The sequence below is a fragment of the Palaemon carinicauda genome, chromosome 18, assembly GCF_036898095.1.
Source record: "Palaemon carinicauda isolate YSFRI2023 chromosome 18, ASM3689809v2, whole genome shotgun sequence".
Classification (NCBI taxonomy): domain Eukaryota; kingdom Metazoa; phylum Arthropoda; class Malacostraca; order Decapoda; family Palaemonidae; genus Palaemon; species Palaemon carinicauda.
In genome coordinates, this window is record NC_090742.1 from 81,779,140 (window position 1) to 81,791,963 (window position 12,824).

A 12,824-nucleotide genomic window follows, 5' to 3' on the forward strand; every position below is an offset into this window, starting at 1 on the left:
TGCGTATTGTGGATGACTTGATTGGAGGTAGCCATCTGGTCCTATAGGATTTATTCATTGATGGTTATCTGGCGTTCAGTCGTGCTGGATCATCCTTGTGGGGAGCGTGTTCAGAAGGGTGTTGTCCACGATGACTCCTTTCCGATGTTCATCGCACACGTTAATCTTATTTTGTTTTTTTATTTACGATGGCTGATTCTAGATTACTTTTTTTTTTTTTTTTTGAAATCCGCTCATCAATTGGACAATCCAGCAAGATCGAGAGCCAGATAACCACCTCAATGAATAAATCCTTGGTTAAGATGTAAATCTCTAATCCAGTCGTCTAGAATACAAAACCATGAAAGCACCTGAAAAGCAGTAGATATAGATCGCCTTTCCTCAAACAGACTAAAACCTTTTAATCCAAACCAGATGGCGTATAATTGTCTATAGACACACACACGTGGTGATGAAAACTGGCCAAACCCCAGGCATGAATTGACATGTCTAAGGCCTTTGCACTACAGTGGTCTAGAAACAGCTGTATTTTATTTGTGTGCGTGTATATATACATACATATTCATATATATATATATATATATATATATATATATATACAGTACTTATATATATATATATATATATATATATATACAGTACTTATATATATATATATATATATATATATATATATATATATATGCGTGAAAATCACAGGAAAACGTGATGCTCAGATGCAGAAGAACCACAGGGAAAATGAAAATACGAAATATACGATTAAGTCCTGACTAGTTTCGTGATACTTCGTGAAGAAGTATCACGAAACTAGTCAGGACTTAATCGTATATTTCGTATTTTCATTTTCCCAGTGGTTCTTCTGCATATATATATATATATATATATATATATATATATATATATATATATATGTGTGTGTGTATATATATATATATATATATATATATATATATATATATATACACAGATAATAGGTGGTCATTGAGAATAACAGAATGGGTCCCTGGAGATTACAAAAGAAGCAGGGTATGAAAGAGAAGACTATTGATTGACGAACTAAGAAAAGTTGCATGGTATAAACTAGCATATAAAGACCATAAACAGAGGAAAGTGGGACATGCCTAAGGCCTTCGTCCTGCAATGCAAAAGTTATTTGGCCGTTGGACCAAGGTCTTTTTTCAGAATACTTAGCGGAGGATTCCTCTTCTTTTAATCACTTTCCATTAGAACTCTTAAAACAAGAACACTTAAAATCAAGCTGGATTAAACACGGGGTGGGGAGGGATTAGTTTTCCTTTCAAGACCTTGGGGGTCGCGGGTAAAGGTTGGGTTCTTATTAAGTAGCCTACAACGGTTTACTTATTTTCATTCCCTATTCTATTTATTCCTTCCTATATATGTATTATTTGCATATCATTTTATGTATTAATGGATAAAGTAAATACTGTTGAATAGATCATCATTTAATACATTCTTATCTTTTGAAGATAAACAAAAACAGTTGTTTATTTATTCCTCTATTTTCAACAATACATAAATAAATTCTTGGCAAAAAAGACTGGATATATATATATATATATATATATATATATATATATATATATATATATATATATATATATATATATATATATATATATATATATATATATAATATATATATATATATATATATATATATATATATATATATACACACACACACACACATATATATATATATATATATATATATATATATATATATATATATATGAACGTATGTATGTACAGTATATGACTGTGTTAATCTAATTTATTGAATATGCCTGTAAATAACGAATTATGGTTTGTGTAAGACTGTGTACATGATCATGTTTTTGTTTGTTTTTTCTATATAATTTAAAAACTTCTCACCTCAATAGCCTTTCAGATTACTTTGGCAAATGGTACATGTATATTACACACACACACACACACACACACACACACACACATATATATATATATATATATATATATATATATATATATATATATATATATATATACATAGATGAAGATCAACGCAATACGAGGTTCAATTAGAAACAAATTTCTACCTCATAATGTAGGCCTATGTCTGGAGGGCTTGATAAATTTACTTTGTAACAAGTAATACCAAATATGTATCAATCAATAAACAAGACATAATACCGGTAATATCACCTAAGTAATTATACCAGTAATAAAAATAAGAGCAATTAAACAATTAATAACATTAAACACCAATGGGTTTTTAACTTCACTATGAATCAAGTGGCTGTGGAATGAGGCCATAAAAATAATCCTTGCTTAAAAGTGAAGTTTCAGTTTTCAACATCGTATTTTACACCGAGCAGATGTAGCACGTCGCTTTGATGAGTGTTGATAAAGTGAACATTGCGTTAATTGCATTTGATTGGAAGCTTCGTCGTATTTTCTTTTTCGTTTGCTTCTTCGTATATCATGTTCTCCACCTACGCATAAGCATACACACAAGCATTCATTCTAACGATAAGCCTTTTACACTAAAAGTAGTTTGGAATCTCCTCTGTATAGCAAAGAGCAAGTGTCTGGCTATACACACACACACACACACACATATATATATATATATATATATATATAAATATATATATATATATATAAATATATATATATATATATATATATATATATATATATATATATATATATATATATACAGGTATATTAAGATATTAAGGGGTGTAGACAGGGAAGGCCAGCGATCGATAAAAGTTTTATTTTTAAAGGGTCTCTGGCCTCACCGGATTTAATCTTTGTACCTGAGAATCAGCTAACTGTGGTTCCATAGCCTCCTGAGGAAGGTCACACCCTCGGGTAGGAGGGAGAAAGAGTAGTCGTATCCCGGTAAGAGGGATTGTAGTTATGAAAGGGGGAGGGGGTAGGAAGGGTTGAATCTGTGTGTGTTTGTATGTAGAAATTTATCTAAATATTTAGCCGGCTCGGGTACACAATAGTAAAGAATAAACAAACAGCAAGCTATGTCCTCTTAATTCTTTTGAATTAAAATCACCTTCACAAATGGCTCATCAGCTGTTCGTTAAACCCCTATACACACACTGCTCCACACATCAATCTCGTAGTAGGCCTTACATATGGCACGCTACCATGATATGAATGCCCTTTCGTTCTAAAACTGCCTTTAATTTATATTTGAAACACATTCAAGGTGACGAGGACGATTTATAGAATTTAGGCCATATGGCCGGCACTGAGACCTGGAAGGCCATTCAGCACTATGGCGCAAATGATGGAAAACCTCGCTGTTGTATCATGAAGTAAAAGATGAAAATTTAAACATCAAAACGTAAGAAAATAATCTAAAATGTGAGTGCTGCTTAGGGACGAAGGGATAAGACTTTGAAATGACTACAGTGGATCACGTGAAGTGCACTGATTGCACCACCTCTAGGCTATAGTTATCTAATCTCTCCACAAGACAAAAACATTCGCCACTCGTCTCACCTATTCTAACGTCTTTATCAAAAACTCTTTGTAAGGCCTACAGTCTACAGAGGACCAAGTGAAGTGCACTGATTGCACCACCTCTAACCTATAGTTATCCAATTTCTCAACAAGACAAAAACACTCATCATTCATTCGCCTACCATAACATCTTTATCAATTCTCTATTTTTATCATCCAATTAATTATTCCGACTCCACACAAATATACCAAAAGTGTTGCAAACGAGTAAATTTTATCTTTTGGAATATATCATCCATAAATCCTGTGAGTTGAACTTAATCACGAATAAATCTCAGAACGTCTCATATCTGCCAGGGACTTCTTATTCTATATCTGTTTTACCCAGAAGACAGAAAACTTATATTTCTATGTTTCTAGGTCATTCACTTTGTTTATTTTGCTCTTGTTTATGCTTAGAGGGAAGTTAGGTAGACTAGCGGGCGAAACAGGATGTGGCCATTTTACCAGATTGAAGAAGAGCAGCTTCACCGTGAAAGAACTCTATGCTGCCATCAACATACCTCTCCTCACAGTGTGTGTGTGTGTGTGTGTGTGTGTGTGTGTGTGTGTGTGTGTGTGTGTGTAGGTTATAAAGAAATACTGAATGTTTGTTTGGAGGGTTTACAGGAATAGCGTGAGCTGTCTCTACAGGTAGCGCGTGAATGATATGAAGCAATCATATTTCGTAATTGGATAAATAAAGAACTAAATGATGGACGACAGGTCGTCTTTCATAAATATAGCTGTAGATGAATTTAACAAGTGAAATTGCTTTAATTTAAATTTTCTACAATCATGGTGTTGGATTTTCCGTGTCGGAGTAATTAATATAAAGAAAAATTAATGAAACAGGACTGGTGAATTTTTAGTGTAAAATATGCTCTAGCAATAATAAATCGTGTTAATTAGGGCTTAAAATTTGCGTAACCAGTACTTATATATATATATATATATATATATATATATATATATATATATATATATATATATATATATATATATATATAAAAGAGAGAGAGAGAGAGAGAGAGAGAGAGAGAGAGAGAGAGAGAGAGAGAGAGAGAGAGAGAGAGAGAGTGTGTGATGTTTTAAAGGCGAAATTATCTTGCTATTATTGCTCATGTTCTGGTTTTTCGATTTTATAAGTTAAATATCGTTTGTTGTATTCGTTATTATCTTGAACCACAAACACAATTCATCGTGATTGAAATCTATATGTAACTTTAAAACTTTTATTTCTGAAATGAGAAATTTTGGTCTTAGATGTCTCTATTTTGCATAAGCAAAGGAATGTCCTTAATACACAACATTTAATTATACGTCACAGTAATTCTCAGTTTTACCAGCCTCCTGAACTATCAAAAGTTTCAGAAAGTCTATGACATCTAGCTGTTATGGGGTGTCCATACAAGCATTGACCAAATGCAATAGTGCTTAAATGCACCGATAACAAGACCAGAGTTAATGTATTTGACTGAGAATGCTCGCCAGTTCTTTTGAAAGATTTGATATATTTTTGTGAAGTAGCAGTATAAACCTTAGGCATAACCAAAGACCTTGGGCATAAACCATCTCTTTTTATCGTAACTTGGAACCTATAAAGATCAGTCTCAAGCATGCGTGAGTGAGAAATACTACTTATAGCATTACCCCCTCACGAGTGTCATGGCATATTTGTTTATGAAAGTTGGTATTCATTTAATATTTAAATCCCTGAACAATAACAAGCAATTTGATTTACGGGTGTATGAAAATTCTAACCAAAATTATATCTTTACAGAACCATTCAAAATAATCTACCACGTAGGATCTACACTCCTTGGCCTTCCTTTCTTCTAAATTCCACGAGAGTGCCAAGACTTTACCTCTCTCAGCAACTCCGTCGTCAGAGGACTTCTAGACATCATGGGCGAGAAAGGCCAATTCCGTCGCCATATTCCCGCCGTGAAACTCTGGTTCGTGTTGTGTCTGACGCTGACATTTTCGGTGGTCCTGCTGGCTGCGGCCCACCTGACGCATTCTCTCACACTTAGGGTGGAGGCCTATCATGCACTCTACAATCTGCTTTCACTTACCGGGTGTTTGCTCACCATGAAGGTATGGTATAAATTTTCTTATTTCGGAAGGTTATCTCAATGATGTAACATTGACATGTGCAGATATCAAACCTATATTTTGATCGACAGTAAGTACACATACCTTACTTTCACATGATCACAATAGCGCATGTGTATCGATACTGTGATGCGCACACTAGAGAAAATGTCAAGTAGTGGATAAAGGGGGGATTGTTAAAAAGTTGGGAGGGAAAGATATACTTTTTGTATAAAGAAATAGAATAAATGAAAAAAGTGCTATTTTGAGTCCTATTTATAGCTTTGTTGTTTTCTGCTTTTCTTCGTAGCTATTTTCCATGAACTTATCCTTATTATTACGCATTGCGTACTTACAATGATACTATCCGTATTTTCATGATCATCACTCCGGACAATGACCTTCAATATTTTTTACAATGACTTGAACCACATTGGAACCATGACAAAGAAAAGAGAAAGTTCCAAAACATTAACCATGCCTCTGCAATGCCTTCTCTTCTAAAAATTTGAAATTTAACATTTTCTTTCAAATATAATTAGAGTTTAGTACTTCTGTATTTAAGTCGAGAGACTCCAATTGGTTTGTATATTCTTATTCGTAGGCTTTTTTCTACATTTTGAAAGTAATAATTTATATTAAAAAGTGGCATTTTAATGTTAAAATAAAAAATTTAAATGCTAAAATTTAGCATTTGAATATTAAAAATTAGCATTTTAATATTAAAAAGGGACATTCAAATGTTGAAAAACCGCACAAGGTTAACAGGTAGCAAGTCTACCATAAAGCTGCCTAAATATAGGTTTTTTTTTTTTTTCTGAGCCTAAACCCACATGAGATTTCAGTCTATTTCAAAATTGATGAACAAAATCACCAAGGAGAGTTCACCGAAATAAACAAAATACGGTAGTCCTTATGTAAATATTCTGGAAATGTGATCCTAAAAATCAGTTGGAAAGGATTAGGTAGAAAAAATAGTGATAAGAAAATCGTGTAATTTAGCTCTAAAATTCGTCGATTTTAAAATGAAAACTTCTGAATAAAAGAAAAAATACATGAGCGTCTATTCATGGAAGAAACGAGAAATGCAATTTATATATGTACAAAGATGTGAAACATCACGATACCAAACATCCCAGATGAAGATGATGATGATGAAAGGAATATCGCAAATCATAAGAATCTTTAATAAAATATGAGAGGATTTCAAGAAGATAGCAACGCAGAAATGAAAATAAGAAGAGGGAAGAGACATTACATAATAAAATTCTCACCACATAATACGGATAAAAAAGTACGAGATGATAAGTTTTATGTAACGATAGAACCCACTAATGTAATTAAGGAATATGAAAAAAGTGAAAAAGACAGCTGGTTAAATTATATCGCAAAGCATAGGAAAAAAAAATACCCTCTAATGAGGATCGTTGATAAAAGATTAGAAGGAATTCGAGACGATAGCAACGCCGAAATCTAAGACCCGGAGGAAGAAATGTTACTTAATAAAATCTTCACCACAGGACGAATAAAGAAGATACTCTCTAACGTAATCTATAATAGAAAAAAAAATGGGGGTATGCATAAGTGTAGGAAAGACCACTGGTTTATTAAATATATTGCAATTGAAAAGATAAGATATGCACTTCAACAGCGTCTATACATAAGGACACAATCTGAATGAAAATCACAAAAGGAAAAGTTAAATTAAAAAATACAATCGACTCTACTAAAGTCATAATCGACTAAATTAAAGTCATAAATTTAAGCAATTTTTTAAATGAACATATCACAGAAGTTTTAATAATACTATTTGCAGAAAAATTGGCTAAGTAGTGAATGTAAGGTAGACAAACTGTAGACTTTACGACATTTAAGTGGAAATTAGACACCTAAAAAAATATATAGTATTGAAGAGCAAGTTATTAGAAAAACTATTATGGCCAATAAATTGATATCAAACATGGCTTTTAGAAGAGTCTAAAAACTCGACGACCATGATAATAATCTGCAGAAAAATTTCAATTATTGCTATTATCATTATGACTGATTATTATTTTTGTAACATTTCTTTACAGTTATGTTCCCGCCCGGAATCTCTACATAACACCTTTGGATGGGCAAGACTGGAAGTTCTGTCCATGTTGACTACGCTGATGTTCCTGACAGCTCTCTGCTTCAGCATGGCTATTGACTCCATCCAGACAGCTTTACACGCTGGTCATCAGGTTAGAACCCATGAGTTGTTGCTCTCTCTCTCTCTCTCTCTCTCTCTCTCTCTCTCTCTCTCTCTCTCTCTCTCTCTCTCTCTCTCTCTCTCTCTCTCTCGTGTTTTTTTACATAAAATGCGTTATTTCCTAGATTATACATTTATTAGGCTTTTCGACGCTTTGAATATTCTCTTCACGATGATCTAGAGTTCCTACTTCGGTAAATGACAAATTAATAATACATATATACATACATTATATATATATATATATATATATATATATGTGTGTGTGTGTGTGTGTGTGTGTGTGTGTGTGTGTGTGTGTGTGTGTGTGTTATAGCCACGAAAGGAAAAATTGAAAGACTTGATTGGAGTTGGTACTTTCGTCAACAGACTCAACAATGAAAATATATATACAGTACGTTTATAGTGTATTAAAGCCAACACTTCTTGTTGGCACGGGCCTTTCCCTTGGTCGGCCCGTAGTATATACAGTACAAAGACATCGTATTTTTACAGGAGAAGGGAATCCCACAGCTGTCAGATTCTTGATAATTCCAGGAAAGTCAGATTTTAGATAAAAAAATAATACCGGATTAACGGAAAACAGACGAGGGCTGATTTAAATTTTTACCTTGGGTACAGGAAATTAATAATGCCTTGGCCTGCTTCCCAATGGTTAAGATATAGTCTTAAGACTGACTGTTCAGAGACGAGTAAAATAATCCATTTAAATTACAACTGTATACCGAAAGGAATATTGTTGAATCCTTTTCGATCTCTTGTACCAAAGGTCAAAATTCAAATCTAAGCCCTCGTCTGTTTTCTGTTAATCCGTGATTATTCTTTTATTCAAAATCTGACTTTTCTAGAATTATCAAGAATCTGACAGCTGTGGGATATCCTTCTCCTGTCTTCATTATTGTTGAGTCTCTGGATTAGTAACGGCTGGGGATACCTAATATGGTGATAGGGTTTGTGTTCGCCATGATCAGCAAAGCTGCACTAACCAGGGCCACCCGTACTAGCCTGTATTTTCTGTGAGTGATCAGACATGTCTCCCACTATCACCAATCCTCGTGGCCAGCGAGGTGATGAAAATTGTCCAAACCTAACGTGAATAAGGACATGTCTGAGGCCTTTGCTCCCCAGTGGACTAAAAAAGGCTGCATATGTTGTTGTTGTAGTTATTGTATAAATAATATACACACACATACACACACATTATATATATATATATATATATATATATATATATATATATATATATATATATATATGAGAGATAGACTAAAAATATGGATAGAAAAATTCAAATGCGACAACGTGACAAAAGTCGGACTGCATATTACATGCTGAATACAAGTATTGCCAAGTGTTTTTCGAGTGAGTAGTTGCAAATGAAATAAACATGGTGGGGGTTTTGAAATGAAGGGTGAACTGTGTTTAGCGGATGAAGGAGCGAAAAACTTACAATACGAAGCGAAATTGTTGTTAATGAAAGTGACTGGAATTCTTTTGTTTGGTTTAACTTCGCAAAGACATTATTTTCTGTGGACGTGGTTGTTATATATTTTGCATTTTGAGCGACTGATATTTTACAATGCACGATAACGATATCATAGCTACCAAATTGTCGTCTTTTATATTGAACTAAATCTAGACATTAATTTACAAGGTTTTATGAACTAACTTACATTAAAGTTAGATATATTTCAGAATAATAGAAATGATTCATAACTGTTCTCTTGTGCTAATGGTGACATTACAATGTACTCCAATCATATGGTAGAAAGGAAATTCTAGAAAGTGCGTACTCAAAACCGGGAATGCAAGTACGGAGACTAATTTACTGAAAAGGTAATACTTGAAATACGAGACAAGGGGATTCGAATTGCACCCCAGCGTGTGTGTATGTGTGCATTTCTGCAGTATTCATAGCCATTTTCAACTCTCTTACTCTCATCAGTGATAGGTAAACGGCTTGAAAGATCTATAAACATATGCATAGCCATACTTCATAGCATTACTCCCGGAAACCCATTAAGTTTCCGACTCTCTTATACTCTGACATTGGAAATTTAACTCTGATATTAACCGGACAGGGAAATTAATCATTCCGTTTCTTTCCACATCGCAGGATGCCATGCACCACCCACTTCATATCATGGGACTTGGGGTCATCGGTCTCGTCCTGAATGGCATCGTGTTCTGTCTTATTGGAGGTAAGGATTACCTGCTATTTCTTCGACTTTTACTGCTTTTTATTATTAGCTCTGGGATTAATCTATTCTTTGGTAGTAGTACTACTATGACATAAGCATAATTACTAGAGTTGCCATTATTATAATTCTATTATTATTATCAATATCAAATTACTACACACCATTGATATAAACAAATTACTAACAAGAATAACCAGAATATTATACAAGGGGTCGTTGTAAGCACGATCCACTGTAGTTACTAGATTTTGGTTGTGAGGTAGCGCCTGAGTATTAAGGTAGGTCTGCGTTGTAGATATTCCGTTCGAACTTTATTGGTGGGTTGATAAGAATCAAATTTTCTTAGCATTGTTACTGTGATTACATCACAAGCTTTAATATCTTAGGTAGTATGGTGATTACATCACAAGACTCAATGCCTTGGGCTGGGGTAACGGCTGTGCACACGCTCAACACATGTTAATCGTAAAAGAAATCAGTTTTATTACACCCACTTAGCAAGTACCCTGACGTGGCTCCATAAAGGTTGGCTTTGATTAAAAGGGAATTTATGAACAAAAATTGTCTCATGAAAATATTCGGACGGAAATATGTTCAAGTCTTGATGTTTCACTGACGTTGTGGCTATTTAATTGGTCTGTATTCTAGACAACTTTCACGTCCTTTGATAAAAATCCTACACAACATGAGTTTAACCGAGCAGTTCTCACCTTAATTAATTACTAAAATATATTAGTTAAAAGTATAACGGGAAGCAATTCCTTTGTATGATAGAACATTTACACCTTCACTAAAATTGGACAAGGTTTGTTACACAGTGCTTCAGACCATATTAAATTATCAATAAACACGTGAAAGGATATGTACAATGGCGTGATCGACAATATCTCCGTGAACATGTTAAGTATTATCCCTTCATTAGATGTTAACTCTCAATATCTAATCACCAATGCTTTATGATGCATCATCTTCAACAAACTAAGTTATGCAATTTGCAATGCAATACAATACCTAACGGCAAAAGTCGAAACGACAAGACTTGGGCGGTAGGCTACCTATCATCCCTAGAGACAGGACTGGCCGCTTTACCTTCCCTAATAATATCGGTATTCTTGACATGATGACTACAATAGTTTTATCATATTGCATAAAATAGAGACGTGACTCAATTCTATTACCTAGCAATACGTTGGCCATTGCATATCAGTGTAGAGTTAATGCTGTCATGAATTTTGTGACAGAGAATACTTCAAATACCCTAGTAGTGATGACGCATTCAGAGTAATATATTGTTTATTCTTTGTGATAACTATTATATAATTGGCCTATGGTGCGAGAAAACATTCTTATCTCGATCTATAAAAAAGCGATGCCCAGCTCTCTCACCCCGGAGACATTCCTTGATTATTTGTATTGAAAGAGACAAGAATAATCACACTCTCTTTTATCCAAGGAAAGGATTTTAGTTAAAAAGATAATAGCCTAAGTAAAAGTTAAAGTTCCTTGCTCATTGTTTTATTCTTAATACATTATTACCTTACGTGCAATAAAGAACATTTCGATAATCAAATAAACAAATACTAATGTTAGATAGTCGAAGTTTACAGCCGTAATGCAAGGTAATTTCCTGTCTCGCAAATCATGATAAACCATTCATATCAAGAACATAATCATGGATTGGATTGGATTTAGGCTATATAGCCCGGCGTTGGAACCTGTGAGGCCATTCAGCGCCGATGTGCATCTAGGGTAAAACCCTAAAGTTACACTAGAAGGTAAAAGTTTGGAAGTGTAATTTTTTTGTAACTTCCTTCGCATCTGGAACTCAAGCATAGTTCTTTGAAAAACAATTATGCATGAGATCTACAACATGGAAACAATCACAAACCATAAGATTGGAATACCTGAGGTAAAGTACATGTATTATTATGGTCAATTACTTAGTTATAATAGACAGAAATCTTCTTTGCCTGCCTGTCAAGAAGACCGATCAAAATTCAACAGCATTACAACTGAGATACGCGTATAATCATTTCGTGCACGTCGTGACCAAAGTACTCCCAGTCTTAGATTGATTACGATTATTCTTATTGCACTTGAACTGTGCACAGCCACGTACCTGAATTTATATTAAAACAAGTCCTTTCTACCTTATATAGAGTGAGTTGCAAATCGTTTCATAATTTTCATAAATCGTTCCTTTCAGTCTGCCATTTGTTAATAAAAAAGGGTTAAGGTTGCTAATGGATTTTGTACAATTATGTTTACTTATTTGGTTGTTTCATCTATTTTTGAGGAGGCTAGATGATACACAAATAATACTCTGTATCTAAAAGTTTCCTTTTACTTCTTACTACATCGAGCCAAAGGTCTCGTCTACTACTGTTGCCTTGCGGATACGTCGAATTAATAAATTAATCAACTACAAAATGCGTCATAATCATTACTGATCGTTAGTAGATACGGAGCGTTTCCTAAACCTGAAAATCTATAGCACAGATTACATATCATTATCTTCCTAGCCTCTGCATCATTATCATTACCGCTGTTATTATCTTTATACGCCATAGGGCCCTTACAAGGACTGCAGCTGTTAGAAAAAAAAACAGAAAGTAATAAAAGATAAGTAACCTAATTATAATAAGAACAAAACAAATATTGGCAGAAACACAGTTGTTACAGATGAAAGACGACGATAAGGAAAAGGCAAACTCTTGATAAACTACCACCATGCATCATTGGCGCTTTTATTAGGCTGCCTAATATACCTTTTGAGAAAAACA

The 12,824-nt window shown here is 33.9% G+C and overlaps 1 protein-coding gene across 2 annotated transcripts in view; it reads left to right on the plus strand.

The window, feature by feature from the left end:
* The window catches only part of ZnT77C (Zinc transporter 77C), a 37,560-nt gene that overhangs the window by 3,535 nt on the left and 21,201 nt on the right, over positions 1-12,824 (plus strand). For both annotated transcript variants that reach the window (XM_068392576.1, XM_068392577.1), the window contains exons 2-4: positions 5,294-5,610; positions 7,683-7,832; positions 9,957-10,041. In XM_068392576.1, coding sequence (XP_068248677.1) covers positions 5,419-5,610; positions 7,683-7,832; positions 9,957-10,041 — 427 coding nt within the window. In that variant the 5' untranslated portion in view covers positions 5,294-5,418. The remainder of the gene's footprint in view (positions 1-5,293; positions 5,611-7,682; positions 7,833-9,956; positions 10,042-12,824) is intronic.